The sequence below is a fragment of the Diachasmimorpha longicaudata genome, chromosome 5, assembly GCF_034640455.1.
Source record: "Diachasmimorpha longicaudata isolate KC_UGA_2023 chromosome 5, iyDiaLong2, whole genome shotgun sequence".
In the NCBI taxonomy this organism is placed as follows: Eukaryota; Metazoa; Arthropoda; class Insecta; order Hymenoptera; family Braconidae; genus Diachasmimorpha; species Diachasmimorpha longicaudata.
The window spans coordinates 3,196,798-3,212,201 of record NC_087229.1 but is presented as its reverse complement, the minus strand read 5'-3'; the positions used below and the strand labels follow the sequence as shown (position 1 = coordinate 3,212,201).

The following is a 15,404-nucleotide window of genomic DNA, read 5'->3' as shown; positions in this document are numbered from 1 at the left end:
GACTGCGGATTGCAAAAGTTATATCAATCCTTGTCTGTGTTCCCTTGTGTTCATGAGCTGGTAAAAAAAAAACTAAAATAAAGCAGATATGTAGTTTTATGCCAGCATGTTAAAAGAAGCCATGTCGAGTCGACGATAAGACGCGTATACACTCCACGCATAACTCGAGTCGTATTCTTTCCTCGGTCGTTGTTCGCTGGAGCAACTAAACGGTATATGGTGGAGACCGCTCGGGGAATCCAGGGGTTATAGTCAATGCTCGTTGGAGTAGACTGCACCGGGAAAATCTCACCGCGATAAATAAGAAAAATTCAAAATACATTTGGATTAACGGAAATTATACGAGCCAGGTGGAAGGATAAATTAACAATTTTCATTCGAATTCTGATTGGATTTAGATTTACTTCTCCTCAATGAAAATAAAAAATAAAAATTAAATGGGAAATGAGGGCTAGGCTGACGTCCCGTTACTAGATAGATACATTGCATATATTTTTGTGTATGTGTGTCGTGATACGTGCCCACACGATTCCACAGTGTTTCATGGAATTCAGGGGAAAGTCGAACGATTCTACCGATTTTTATTTCGTTTACGAACGTCGAAATGAGAAATTATAGAACAGAATTTGTTGTTGTTCAATTTTCCAATTTTTTTTTATTTGATTTTTGAAAGAATTGATAGATGAACACAGGATAAATCTTATGGATTGTCAGATATTCGTTTAGACAAATATCAATGTGTAAGTCATGTAATGAATGGATATGAAAATGGATGAGAAGCATGAAAAATGACTGGCATATCTGATAAAAATTACGATAATGACCTAATTTTTTTATTTCCATTTTTCAATGATTTTCCTTATTGCGGCAAACACCCAACTAGCTAGAGCTCGTGAATTTTATCACGATTTTCGCAGTAAATTATCGTCAAAGTTTTCCCACTGTAAGAAATTCCGGAAGTTTCAGGATAAATCGCGGACAAATATAGTAATTAACTCAATAATTTCAATATATTCTCTTGAAGTAATGGTCTCTTTTCCCATTTGTCATGTTGTCTTTCATTGAATTTGGATGTAAAAATTTTATGGAGAGTAATTATGAAATGCGGAAATCATTGTAATAGCTTTCAATTTCTATCCCGAGAAAAACTGCTTGACGAACAGCAGTTAAAATCACCAAGTCTTGTTGAATGATGACATAAAATTTGTATAGATTGTCGGAAGAATGACATTACAAATTATTAGAAACCCATAAAAAAGTACGCATCCGAAAGTGATGTGTCACATAGAAAATTTTGGGAACGGAAAATCGTATTTTTTTTTTTTTGTTAACTCATTGAAATATTCTTGGCTAAGGCTTGTGCTCACTAATTTTGGATGGTAATTATTTACCACATAGATTCCATTAATGAATAGAGAAATAAGCAGTAATAGAAAATTCCACAGACCGAAAAAATTATTTTTGTCAAGTTAATCCCATTCTTTTTGTCTGTGACTAATTCGAATTATCTCTGAAAAATACACTCACGATTGTACGAAAACTTATTTTCTAGAGATGAAACTCAACTTGTCAATATGACATCTTCAATGAGGAAATTCAGATGTGGGCGAGAATTTTCGGTGGAAGGTTTTGTCAGCTAAGGACACCTGCTAATACTTTCTCCCAGCAGCACTTAATCACCAGATAATGTCATAATCCCTGAAAAACTCATGTTTAAATATGTGTAATCATTCGTAATCTTTAATCTCTCGGATAAATGATAATATAATTTCAGCATATCACTTCAGGAGTTTTATATTTTAGGGAATCGTAAAGATGTTGAGAATTTTTCATTCCATTTGATTCTGGAATTTCTTGAATTCCTCTCAATTTCAGATTGTAACTGACGACAGAGGACGGAAATGATGAAATTGTTGGGATGCGCATATCATATCTCTGTAATTCTGCAGCTATCCGATTAAGGGGAGACAACGACGAGTTTGCAACATCTGGACAAGTAGACAATAATATTCTATTATCCTGGGTGAATTTATAAAAAATCGTTTCACATAATAGTTATGGAATATAAAGGTGAGAAAAATCGAGAGAATAACCGAAAAATCTCTTCAACATAACATTTAACTAGTACAGATAGTCGACAATGTTCGAATTTTACAATGATTTATCATTAAAATATCATTATCAGTGGTGAAACAATAAATTGATTGATACCTGTAGAAGTCTATAATTGAATACATCCATCAGAAACAATAATTACAATCCATTACGACTTAAATTTCACGTTGATGAAATTTCTCTGTGATAAATCCCATTTGTCTCACCTTTATACTTAGATAGTTTGATAAACTGACATAGATTCACCCAGTATAATATTAAAGTGTCTTTATGTCTCCGTTGTTTACGTAAGAAGAATATTTACTAGATAATTTTTCAAGATTCTTCATGCAAAAATACTGGAAAAATTATTGAGCCTAAATTTTTTGATTATTCTGAACCTATTTGATTTACACTTTGCTACATAATAATTATATTAGGACTCAATCAAGACCTTTGCAGATGTGTTCAAGACCACAATTCAAATTGACATTTTAATTCAATCCAAAAATCATCAAGCATTAATGTATGTTGTTTAAACTTCTCTTTCTCTTTGTGACCCTCTCGCTTTTCTCTGTTCCATGATCAAACCCATGCCCTTTCCACGATCCTCACCATCATTCAAATGAAGCGCGTGCGCGTGAAGGTGTAATTGCCCCAAGCGCATAATTTTCGGAATCATTTATTCAAATAACTTTCTTACGACATCTCAAAAAAATCTGTAACTTATATGTGTTCTCAAGAGAGATTTAATTTACCATCCACCAATTTCTCCCCAATGGTTGCTTTTTGTAGAGGGGTATGGAAACTTCCGTAATTGACATTGAAGGAACATCAGAAGTTATAACGGAAGGGGTTACAAAAACCTGGAAAATTCAAATCCAAATTCCTTCGTGAGATTGAGATTTGAAAACCGTTCAGATATTTCTCCCATGAATTTTCCAATTTTTACTCCATCTCGTCTAAATCTCTGAAGAAATACCTTACTGAACCCCCAGTGCAACCCTCGGCAGTCAGAAATCACGTTTTCTGATTAAAAAAAAAAACTAAAAAATCCAGATTAATTTGAGTTCATGTTGAACCTCATGAGTCACGTAACCGCGCTTTTCCCGGAATTATCGCGCCTCCGGCGTCCTCATCGCGTTGTGCACCTCGAGGTTACAGCATTTTATTTCCGTTGATTTTTTTTCTCGTTCCTTCGTGCCATTACTCGAGTGTTATTCACTGTACATAAATTTGAACCGTCTACATGCGTCAATACCAGTGAAAATACCGAGAGAACTAGAATGAGAGAAAGACATCGAAGTGTCTCAGTCTCAGTATCTGGATCGATATAACATAGTGGATGTTACTTCCTCTTCGTGGCTGTTGGAGAATTGTGCAACTCAGCCAGTGGAAGTAAGAAAATAAATAACACGTTTTTCCAGGGTATATACTCAGTCATCGTCGTATGTAATGATGTAACAGCCTTTGGAGTGAACCAAGTGGGTAGCAAAGCCGTCTCTTTCTATCCCTCCGTATGCACGCAATAACGTGCACTAGGCGTCGGATATGATGATAATAATCATAATGACTTGCATATGTGAATGACACATTTAGAATTTTCCTTAAAGATAATTCTGCGAATTAAATATTGCAGAAAAATTTGAAAATGTCGGTAGCCCAGTATCTATTACTGAGATATTGATATCTGATAACTAGCCAGAACAGAATCAGGAATGACCACCTTTCTACAAAAGAAAAACGTACAAAAATATTTGGAGTCAAGTTTATGCAATTTGCTTGCACACTACCATATACAAAATTTTTTAATTTATGAAATTCAATTGATTGAACTCTATAGGAATTTTCAAAGTTCTTTTTCAACTTTCTTAGAAATATCGTAAGCTTCACCCTGACCCTATGATCGTTCAGCTGACGTCAGTTGGCACATTTTAATGATTTTAATAATCCCAAGAATTCATTACGGATGAAATACGATTCAATGATACGGAGTTATCACAATAGTTAAGCGGAAAAGTTACAATAATAAAGATTGAAATACAGTTCGCATTAACTGGTGAGATGACACCGTGAATTCTTAAGCGGCGAGTTAAGAAACTCATATTTTTTTTAATGTCGATGTCTCCATTGGACTAGTGAAATGAAACTCCAAATTACCTGAGATTTCGAATTGTTGGGAATGAATAAAAATGCATAAATTATAGAAAGATCTTGATATTTAACTGAACTATGGGCAATTAAACGAAAAGGTAAAATGAAAATGGAATTTATCTTATACTGGTTTTACAACCAGCTGTCAGCTGGTAACGGACCAAGCGAATGAAAAATCATTTAAAAGTTGGTCTGCCGAATGGAAATATAACTCTGTGACTCGAGAGCTTTTTTAATGTCGTTTTATCACAAAATCGGATAATCCTAGGGTAATTAGTTGGGATACAATCTTTCCATATCATTAAAAACACGAAACGAGAATGGGGCATCTATCAAACTTGCAGGAGAATTAATGAGGGAGTACCCCGATTAATTAATTAATCAGCAATTATTTTTTAATTAAATAACTTGATTAATATGCGTGAATTTCTACTCTAAAAGTTTTACCTTCTGACACCTAATTCAAACCATGTTTACACGTATTTCGGTAAAAGTAGTAAACTAATGATGCCCTTTAAACCCTTTACCTAAATAAATATTAAATCATTTTGTTTGAACAGAAGAACGTTGAATTTCTTTGAACATTTATTTCGCAGATATGTCCTCGAAAGAAGTCTATCGAACCTCAATGACCCATCGAAGCTTTATTCTAGGGAGTCTGAGGTACCTAAGAAACAATTTCCCCATTACTTTCTCTTAGTAAAAATGAATGGTATTTAGGTTGGGAGTCGTCAGTAGAGAAATAATAAATACTGCCGAACATTGCTTTTCAAAGTCAAAATTTTCTCAACTAAATGAATTCTTTCAGCTTACTGAGAGCACGAGGTGGCAGACAATGCTTCAAAAGACTTTCAAATAAGGATAGCCAATGGCCAAAATCTATAAATAAAAATTATGAATACCTTTTGAAGTTTTCAATGATTAATATCACTCTTAAATTATTCATCAACGTGAGCATTCCAAGTCACAATGATTTCATTAACCCATAATTTAGTTAAAAAAATTGAGGACCATTTGGTCATTAGAAAACAGCCTCGCATACAATCATCATCATTGACTTAATGAAGAATATACATCACAGCTCCACATTATGAAATATTTAATTAATCACCAATTGGAACATAAAATTCTACTCTTTATATTATTTTTTACTTTCGACTAATATATTTGAATATTTATCGACTGAAGCTACGATTCTGGTTGACATTAGAGACTCCTAATATGAACGGCCATCCCTGCTCTCTCCGGTTTCCTCTCCCCACGACTGAATCCCCAAAAATTCAGCTATTCTCATCGCTTCATTACCGAGCTATTTACGACGCTTTAAACTCCTCTAATTACCGCATTCCCTCTTGTCCTCCGCGATATCACGCCGATAAAGTAAGGTTAGATTCCAGTATTCCAGAACGAAGTAGACCCCCTCAATAAAAAAACATGAAGGACTCTCAGGTGTGCAGTACAGGAAATACGCGTGTGCGACGGGTCGAGGCCCCTGGTGCGCAACTACGCGTTTACCCCGCAGAGATGAATGTTTTTTTCGAAGAAAAAACATCTGCAGAGGGACACAATGCGTCTCACTGCAGACGTTTTCTCAGAAAGACTTTTTACGTGGCATAGGTATATGTCCCCTGTGACCTACCCTCCCAGGAGAGGGGGGGGGGGCTATGCTGATTAGGCCCCCAAAAAGTCTATTAAAAAAATGTTGACAGTGTGCATGATTGTCGAGTGATAAGGTTAGGTCTACGATTAAATAATCGGATGACTGAAAATATTGGACTAACCTCGTTGAAGGCCATCTTCTTAGCTATGCTTCCTGGTGGCTCTCGGGTGGTGCTCCCCGCACCTCCTTGTCCCACCTTAAAATTAGTATGGAGCAGCCACGAGTGATAATCTCGTCGCCGGCAATGCCGACAACGTCAACGTTACTGCTACTTCCCGGTGTTAAACTGCACTCGTGGTCGTCCTCCACCCGAGCGCCAGATCGTTCGGCGCATCGAGATTGTTGACAATCTGATGATTTACCTTTTGTTGACGATTTAACTGATGTATCACTGAGTTTATTTACACTTGTCACTGTTGTTAGGTTTTTTGAGGCTATGATGATGCACATACGTTAACAGAGAACACCGGAGAGCACCTTGACCCTCTCCGACAGGTCGAAATGTCGATTTATTAGCCCTTAATTTTTAATTTTTGGTTAAGAGCCTCCCTTGGTACGTGTGTTTAAGAGGTTTCGTTCTAATGTTCCACGCGCACTTTAATTGCGGTTGATGACTGGTTGTCACCAGGTCGGGGTCCGTTGGGTTAGACCATTTAGACCCTGGAGCGGTGAAGTATACCGAGAGTTACATTCCTCAGGTGGGAAACGAATTCCCATAGAGAACAGAATTGAGGAATTGAACTGAACTGAAGTGAGAGAACAGTCGTTTTTCACCACTGGGGGGGACTTTTGGGGGGAGAATTGAGGGATCAGAGACTTGGGGGAAGTGTTGCAGGTAGGGATTTATGTTCATGGGTATGGTGCGGGGGTTATTGTAATTTCGAGGCTTTACGTCACCGATAGACACTGCTTTTTCCCACGTATTTATGAATTATCACCTACGGTTACCGCAAACAGTACAGCGCCATCTTGGTTTATCAATGAATCAACCGTGTTGTATACTGTGTATTGGTGCGCGCGCAGGCGAGTCGGCTTCTGTGGCGACACCCGCCACGTCCGGAAGATTCTAAAATTATTCAGGAGGTGACGAATGGCAAGAGCGATTTCTGCGTTTTTCGGCGCGGGAGAAGAAGGGGTTTTTGAATTATTACGGAGCCTACTTTGTTAAAACACAAATATTTCTTACTTTTTTAACGATTTTTGGGAGCAACTTGAAGTACTGACCCTAGTGAAATAGCATTTTCAAATCCATAACTGATCAGCACTGGTCATCCAAGATAGCAGGAATAGGAGAAACAACTGGGGAAGGAAAATCAGTCCCTGAAGCTTAGAAAATTACTTCAAATGAAAAATTCTTTATTAAAAAAATAATACTGTTGGTTATTTAATTTCCCACCATTGCTTGCCATTTTCTTTATTATCTTGCTTAAAGTTATGTGGATGATGATCCGTATTTACCAGAAGTACTGGAGCCTGAAGAGATCCGATTAGATCGATTAGATTCGTCTTTAGAAACCACAGACGAAGCAATACCTTAACGATAGTTAGATCCTTCGTTATAAAGTTGTGACAAACAAATTAAATAATGAAAAAATTATGTTCTGACATCTCGGTATTTTATCTTTCAACAACAAATCCCTTAAATAATCGTGGGCTTTCCAGCTCAATATCTGATCTCCGCAAAAATACCAAAATAATCCTCATACCCCTTTATTCTTCTCATGCAGCTTCATATGCTTCTTCAGATTATCCAGTCTGTTACATCTCCTCTCACAATAATCACACTGAAATGGCATAGAGTTACTATGCACAATAACATGTCCATTCAAATGACTAATCTGTTTAAACCTCTTGTTACAAATATTACAACAATACGGTCGTTCATTCATGTGCGCGGACGTGATATGTGTCTGGAGATTAGTCTTCCTGACAAAGGTAGCCTTGCAGACATCGCACTCAAAGGGTCTCACATTAGCATGAATAGCCAGATGGCTCTTGAGCACATTCTTATGTTTAAAGTTTTTATCACAAAGGTGACACTGAAAGGGCCGTTCATCTGTATGAACTTTCTTATGAACCGACAGATGCGCCAATTGTTTGAACATCTTCGCACAGATCTCACACTGATAAGTCCTCCCATTCTCGTGAGCTGCACTGACGTGTCTCCTCAATGTGTCCGCCAAAGTGTAACGTTTATCACATATTTTACAGCCGAAGGGTCTCTCATTCGTGTGGGTCATCAAGTGACCGTTCAAATTTCTTCTCTCGAGGAACCTGGACCCACACACATCGCACTGATAAGGTTTCTCCCCGTTGTGAACGTACATGTGCTTCTTGAGGCTGTTGGAGAGTGTAAAACGTTTTGAGCATATCGAACATACAAACTTCTTCTCCCCGGTATGAACCAGCGTGTGAGACTTCAGGTGTCCTGCCTGCTTGAATCTCTTTCCACAGATTTTGCAGTCGAACTGACGCTCGTGGGTGTGCGTCAGGATGTGTCGCTCCAAGACACTTTTTATCGTGAAGACTTTCTTGCAACTGTCACACTGAAATATCGGCTTGCTCTGTATTCCCCGTTTATTCCTGTGGTGTCTGGACAAGTGGGCTTTCAATTGGTCCCGGGATTCGAATTTTGTACTGCAGATCGGACACTGGGAGGTCGGGAAGGCGTGGCTCAAGCAGTGCTGGCTCAGGTGGCCCGATTGCTTGAACGTTTTATTGCAAATTTCACAGACGTAGGGGCGCTCATTTGTGTGAGATCGCAGGTGACGTTTTAAGACACTTGGGAAGGTGAATTTCAGAGAGCAATAGGGGCAGGGGATGCTTGAGGAGGACTTTGGGGATTGCTTGGCATTGGGACGTGGCCGGGGAGATTTGGAATTGGTCACGAGTTTCTTGGTTTCGGTGGTGTTTGGAGAATATTTGACAGTGTTGAGAACTAACAATTGATTGAACAATAGTTGGAATGGGGATTTATTTGTTAGTTCGTTGATTCTATTATTTGTAGTCATCTGGAGAGATTTGAGACCGATTTGGAGGAGGCTGTTCGGATTTTCCCTACTCCAATCGAACAATTGCTCCTTCAAATGGTTTCCCAGAGATATCGAGCCTTCTTTGTTGGTGTTTTCTTCCACTTTTACGTTGAAGATGGGTATTTTGTAGGCTCCTAGCACTTCTGATAGTTTTTCAGAGTTCTTGTTAATACTGCTATTGTAGTAGTTGATTATGACTGGACATCCTATGATGGAAAAAATATCTAGGAGGTTCTCCGCAATTTCTTCTTCATTATTCAGTCTCAGGGGTTTCAGCACAGTATAGTGGGAATAGGCTTCTATGTATACTAAGAAATATTTGTATGGATTATTCTTATTATTCTCGAGATCATGTCGCAAATCGATTACGTACACCTCCGCCTTTTCGTTGACATGGGAAGTTCGTGGAGGACCCTTCTCTTGGGGATCGGAGAATTCTTCATTAATTTCCTTGGCCTCATTCTCTGGTGGAAAATTTGAACGAATATTGCTCATTATGATCCTCGAGGTTTTTCTGAAATAAATGAATTAGGTTCAATATTGAAATTGCGGAGATAATGGAGATTTTGGTGATGCACCAGAAGTTTGAAAATGGACAATTTTAGAAAGAAAGATAAATGAATATTTAGGTAGTTGAAAGTATTTTCCTTCCCCCACTCCTTACAACAACAATCTGACAAATCTTGATAATGATTTGGAAACTGTCTTGCAATGTCAATTACATAAATTAATAAACAAATACGAGGCTCACCTCTGCATTTTTAAGTAGGAACGTCGTATGTGTGAGATTTATTAATGGAAATTAAGAGATTATTGTGAGCATTCGTAGTAGTTTATGTGCGTGCTATTGATATTTGGAATGAAAAAAAAGTTCTCATCATACACTCAAAAATATCGGTACTGTCGATGCTCTCTATGGCACTTCGGGTAGTCAGTCCAATGTTCAAGGTATTTCCGTAACCACTTTGGAAATAACCTCACAATAATATTCCGTTCATTTTAAAAAATCGCAATAATTGATCAATAGTAACACAGTCCTTTGAATCACCAAAAATCATGGTGATAAGATCAATGAGCCTCTTACTGTCAAAGTCATCGAAAATCCTCACTTCTCGACATGTCACATCGCCCACTCAGCTGTTTTCATTCCGAAAAATGGCGTCCGAGGTTGAAAAAGCTCAATCGGCGACTGCCGGTGAAGACACGATTTTTGGAAAAATTCTGCGTAAAGAAATTCCTTGTAAATTCATTTACGAAGATGAACAGGTCAGTAACACGTTTAATAATTAAAAAATCATTTTCTTCGTCGTTCCCAGAGGCTTTCGCCAATCGCTCTCGCATAACCTGTATCTTAATCAACACAAAAAAAAATCGATGGTCAAACAAATGGGGGGATTAAATAAATTTTTTTGTTCAGTTCATTGGTCAGACTATCGAGAATAATGTAGGGACGAGTGGTCTACACTAATGTACTTGAATGACTCAATATTTTACCGAGTGCTTCACGATAATTTTTTCAACAATGAAGAATAAAAAAAAATAAGTCAGGAGTTTCTAGAGCTCCATGTTGAAACCTGTCAATTGGAAAATTAAGGACTTTACATCTTAGAACTCACTTGCATGATCTCTAGAATTCTGGAAATATTTATTAAACTAATATGGAAACTACGACTAACTAGTTATCACAACGTGGTAATTTATTTTTATCATTGACGTGGCTTATTGTGCCATTTTCAATTTTTTCAGTGTGTAGCATTCAATGATGTCAATCCTCAATCTCCGGTGCATTTCCTGGTAATCCCCAGGAAGCCAATCCCTCAATTATCGAAAGCGGAGGACGATGACGAGGCGATTCTGGGGCATCTGATGAATGTAGCACGCAAAGTTGCTAAAGAGCAAGGTCTCGATAAAGGCTTCCGTCTCGTTATCAACGATGGACAAAATGGAGCACAATCTGTATATCATCTGCATATTCATGTCCTCGGAGGAAGACAAATGCAGTGGCCACCTGGTTAATTCCTACTGTTTGTATCTTTCTCGCTACGAAAGTCAAAGTACTATGAATGTATTCAATGGAACGGAATAAATGGAACAAAGGTGAAAAATAAATGCACAGTTTATTCGTCGCTGATAGTTTGACAGATCTCTTTACAGATCGTTGTTATCTCTCTGGTATACTTTGTACTCGAATTCAATTCCATTTTCTCGTTGAATACCTTGAGGAACATCCGGATCTCTGGAATAAAGTAAACGACTAGTACGCTTTAGTGAATAATTTATTATTATGAATTATGTTTGAATCCATATTCATGACTCTCCTTGAAACTACACTGCAATGATGTATGAAACATTAAATCACAAGGATAAAACAGTGGAAGAAAACTCTTTAATTGGAGGGAGATTTTTATTTGATTATTACTTACGTAACTGTGATAAAGTCGTTCGGAATGTCTGGGAAAAACGTATCGCACTCGAAGTATTTCCTTATTTCTGTCAGATAAAGGCGGTGAAAGTTCGGTGATTCCATCGCTGTCTGAAATAATCGCAGAATTTAAAGCCTTAATTTTGACAAAACCTTGTTTTCAAAAATTTCTCACGCTATCCAATTAATAAATTCGATACTCAGGAATGGTTGAAAATATGAAAATACTTCGATATCTTTGGGGGCTTGTTTATTCATTTTCCAAGAATAGGATTCACTATCGGAGCAGTAAAACGACTTATATCGGTTCGGGTTATCGACCAGTTTTCCATAAATAACTTAAAATTTAAGGGAGATTGCCAAGTTTATAATACGGATTTTCTTTGGTCTCATAGGGAACTTTTTTCGACTTTTCTGAGATTCGTTTTTATATGGTTAGATGTTCAAATGGGTGAAGGACATGAAAAAAATTTACTTTGTAAACAGAGCTTCCTCCAATGACCCAAATCTTCTCGACCTTGCCCTTCAAAGAACCACTAGAAATCATCTCAATTGCTGCAGGAATGCTTTTGCATACAATTGCCGCATCACCAAGGTCCCTGAAAAAAAATCAATTATGGATAAATACATCCGGAAATGGGATTCCACGAACTGGAGACTGCTCACAAGTCTTGACTGCTCAAGACCATATTGATTCTGTTTTGAAGTGGTCGATGTTTTTGTGGGATACATTCCCAAGTTCTTCTGCCCATCAGCACGACATTCTGCTTGGTGTTATCCTGGGTATTCGTGGTCATGTCGGAGAAGAACTTCATCTCACTCCTGTTCAACAATAAATATTCCACACTTAGACATCATTAATTCGATCACATTGATTTTTATAATGTCTGGTATCATTGACTATGGGATGATATACTTCAATTTCCAGGGGAGACGTCCATCCACTCCAATTCCTCCCTTCTCGCAGGCTGCAGCGATTAGATTCAATCCCAATTTCATCTCTGAACACAATGGTGAAGGTGAACGAAACCAGAACAAACACCAACTGATGGAATCACGTGTTTCTTTCAAATTTTATAACGGCTATATCAATCTGCCTCGCGATACGTAGACTCATGGAACGTCAGTGGAGGGGGCTAGTTCAATGTTTCATATAGATGTCTCTACCATAGAGGTCCTTTTTTTGAAAGCCCTATATAATTTTTCCGAATTTTCCCCAATTGGTCGAGTTTTGCTGCCACATATCAGTGAATAAAGTCAGTGAATAATTAGCATTAACAGTGCAAAATAACAATGGAGAATATTCAAAAGCATTGTACCTGTACATGCAGTTGGCTGGAATATGTATATGTAAGTTTATCATTATCTTCACGTTAATATTCCTCGAAAAATACTGTAGGGAAAATGCTATAGTATTTGTCTACCCTAGGGAGGGAACATAAATTATCACCCGGGCCAAAGGTGAGGTCAATAAGCACGTAGTTGATCGAAAAAAATTCTAATAATTGTTCTAAATTGAATCGACTACCTAACCTAACCTAACCTTGCATCAATCCCCACTTGACTTGCGTAGTACGCGTCTCACCGTGTTATGTGTTTTCGTTCGGTAAAAAAAATCACAATCACATGATCGAGTAGTGTTAGCGCAACCAGTGGCAACCAGTCTCGTCGATTCAAATGGAACTTGTCAACAATCGTCCATTATTGACTGAAAAATTAATCACTCAGTGACTTGACTTAAACTAAAATGCGGTCTTGACAGTGGACGATGAGGTGCTTTCGTCAGTCCATTTCTCCAATAACAACCCTCCACGATCTAAAGACCAAAAAAATAACCTCTCATTTCACCGGGGAGCTTCCAAGAATATCTGTAAGTCCAGCCAAACTCAAATTTCTCTTCTAAATCAATTAAACAAAAGTGCAAACAGACGAACAAAGTGGTAAAATCCAGTGGAAATGAATTTTCGGAAAAATCTCTGGCCAAAAACTGCCGGTGATGCTGCATCGATAGTGTTCCTCCTGATAATTGTTCCAGTGATATATTGGTTCGAACTCTGGGTGGTTCTTCCACAGCTCTTCCCCTCAGGATCTCTCCTCTATCTCTTTCATTTCACCCTGGGGACATTCATCCTTATAAACATCGTCGGCAACTTCACGTACACTGTTCTTTGCGACACAAGCACGAGATCACTGATTCTTCCATGGGGCAAAGGAAAGATGAAAGAAGGCTGGAGATTCTGTGTATCTTGCGAGGCCATGGCTCCCCCTCGATCCTGGCATTGTCAGACGTGCGATATCTGCATCCTGAAGCGGGATCACCACTGTGTATTCACGGGATGCTGCATCGGCCACTTCAATCATCGATATTTCCTCATGTTTGTGCTATACTTATTCATCGCGACGGTCTACAGCTTTTATTATAACAATTACTTCATCTGGGGAAGAATTGAATTTCAGTTCCCCATGTCCATTGTTAAATTGATTTTTCCACTGGCCTCATTCGCTTTTGGATTGGACTATTCCACGGATCAGCTGTATCTCATGCTCTACGTTATTTCAATCGTGGGAATGGGTTTCACTGGGACACTTTCTGTTTATCATTTTCAACTGGTATTTACTGGGGCCGTTGCCCATGAACGAGTTAAGAAGAATTCGAAGTACGATTTAGGGTGGAGAGAGAACGTGAAGAACGTCTTTGGAGAACGATGGTATCTCACGTGGATTTTACCCTATTTTGAATCCAAACTCGTTGGAGATGGAATCACTTGGAGGACAGCAGACTCAGAGAATAAGAATTGGAAGGGGAAGTGAAGAAGTTTTGAGGCCTGCAAGTTTTGTTAGAAATCTATTTGCTTGGACGTATCAATGGGGTGGATTATCATGGGGGTTTCGAAACAGTTTTTCGGAATAATAGTTACGGCCATTCAGGAAGTTTTTTTGGGAAGAACGATAATGGAGAAGAACTTTTCAGGTCACAAGTGATTTACAGGCAATGGCTATAATTGGAAGAAATTCCAGTTTTCAAATTAGCATTCTACTTTTTATATTTTAAATCCATTCCATGAATAACTCAATACAGGGTTAACATTTAAAAAATTGTGAGATAGATCCCTTTTATCGTAACCTTCTCTATTTTTCGAAGTGTTTTCGGGAATATCTAGATGGGTCATAAGTGGGACTATCAGGTGAAGTGTTTTCAAGTGTCGTATTTGTAAATAAAGACTTAAAGAATTATACCAAAAGTTATTGTAGAATCAAGTGTTGAGTGCTTATGCTATAAAGTTTATGTCAATTAACGTTTATGTAAATAACATGTAAGTTATTAACTAATTCATACTGTAAATGTAGGAAAGAGTGGGCGAAAATGAAATGTCGTCAATAAGTAGAGCCCAACCATTCCCTTTTGCCCCACTGTTGTCTATCGTTCAATTTTAATTTTTCCATCAAGTATTCAGTGAAGCAAATAAATGGAAACATGGAATTCTCCTTTCTGTTTTTTACTCTTCCCTAAAAGTGTTTATTTTTAGAACAATGAAATAATAAAATATTCAATGATATGTTGATTTGCTATCACGCTTATGAAAATAGAAAAAAATATTTATATAAAATTGAGTTATAAATATTTCTTTATTCTAAATACATTATTATAGCCTAAGATGCAACACCATTTAGATAATATACCCAATTGATGTGGTACAGTTCAGGATCAGTGCAATAAATCACCAATCGTCCGGTAATAGGGCCCACTGACTTTTTAACATCATTCTCAAGTCCAGATGAGCCGTTGAACCTCACTTCAACATTCGTATTCTGTTTGGAATCGATAATATTGGATGCAACTAAAGTGGAAAACGAAATTGGAGGATCCACGCGATACTGGAACGTTTTAGGCTCTCTGAAAACATTTTTAAAAGGAATGTTCAAAGCTTTCTTCGTAGTTATCGTAAAAGGTCCTTGGGCCTTCGGTAAACTGGCGATTCCAACGATTGGATAAATAATTTCCCCAGCCGTTTCGGATGCTGCAATGACATTCCTCTCTATT

The 15,404-nt window shown here is 37.8% G+C and overlaps 5 protein-coding genes across 8 annotated transcripts in view; 2 read left to right on the top strand and 3 right to left on the bottom strand.

Moving 5' to 3' along the window:
- Window positions 1–6,831, bottom strand: part of Gckiii (Germinal centre kinase III) — a 28,035-nt gene extending 21,204 nt beyond the window's left edge. Inside the window, exon 1 of one of the 2 annotated variants that reach the window (XM_064122330.1) lies at window positions 6,030–6,831. In XM_064122330.1, coding sequence (XP_063978400.1) covers window positions 6,030–6,044 — 15 coding nt within the window. In that variant the 5' untranslated portion in view covers window positions 6,045–6,831. The remainder of the gene's footprint in view (window positions 1–6,029) is intronic. The other variant, XM_064122329.1, reaches the window with a different exon arrangement.
- Window positions 6,832–7,247: 416 nt separating this feature from the next.
- Window positions 7,248–9,963, bottom strand: LOC135163123 (zinc finger protein OZF-like). Of its 3 annotated transcripts, none has more exons than XM_064122333.1 (2): window positions 9,824–9,963; window positions 7,248–9,454 (listed from the first exon to the last, which is right to left on the bottom strand). In XM_064122333.1, the coding sequence occupies exon 2, from the start codon at window positions 9,433–9,435 to the stop codon at window positions 7,609–7,611; it is 1,827 nt and encodes a 608-aa protein (XP_063978403.1). In that variant the 5' UTR covers window positions 9,436–9,454; window positions 9,824–9,963; the 3' UTR covers window positions 7,248–7,608. The 3 variants fall into 3 exon arrangements, with proteins under 3 accessions (XP_063978403.1, XP_063978402.1, XP_063978404.1); XM_064122332.1 differs by having other exon boundaries at window positions 9,692–9,828; XM_064122334.1 differs by lacking the exon at window positions 9,824–9,963 and having other exon boundaries at window positions 7,248–9,248; window positions 9,314–9,451.
- A 33-nt stretch (window positions 9,964–9,996) lies between these two features.
- Window positions 9,997–11,049, top strand: LOC135163136 (adenosine 5'-monophosphoramidase HINT1). The gene is made up of 2 exons (XM_064122355.1): window positions 9,997–10,206; window positions 10,687–11,049. The coding sequence occupies exons 1-2, from the start codon at window positions 9,997–9,999 to the stop codon at window positions 10,954–10,956; spliced, it is 480 nt and encodes a 159-aa protein (XP_063978425.1). The 3' UTR covers window positions 10,957–11,049.
- Window positions 11,039–12,484, bottom strand: LOC135163135 (dihydrofolate reductase). Its single transcript, XM_064122354.1, has 5 exons — window positions 12,279–12,484; window positions 12,029–12,184; window positions 11,838–11,961; window positions 11,364–11,473; window positions 11,039–11,176 (listed from the first exon to the last, which is right to left on the bottom strand). The coding sequence occupies exons 1-5, from the start codon at window positions 12,359–12,361 to the stop codon at window positions 11,089–11,091; spliced, it is 561 nt and encodes a 186-aa protein (XP_063978424.1). The 5' UTR covers window positions 12,362–12,484; the 3' UTR covers window positions 11,039–11,088.
- Window positions 12,485–12,616: 132 nt separating this feature from the next.
- LOC135163132 (probable palmitoyltransferase ZDHHC24) lies at window positions 12,617–14,843 on the top strand. The gene has a single exon (XM_064122348.1). It carries the CDS (start codon window positions 13,319–13,321, stop codon window positions 14,171–14,173), a length of 855 nt encoding a protein of 284 aa, XP_063978418.1. The 5' UTR covers window positions 12,617–13,318; the 3' UTR covers window positions 14,174–14,843.
- Window positions 14,844–15,404: the final 561 nt, after the last annotated feature.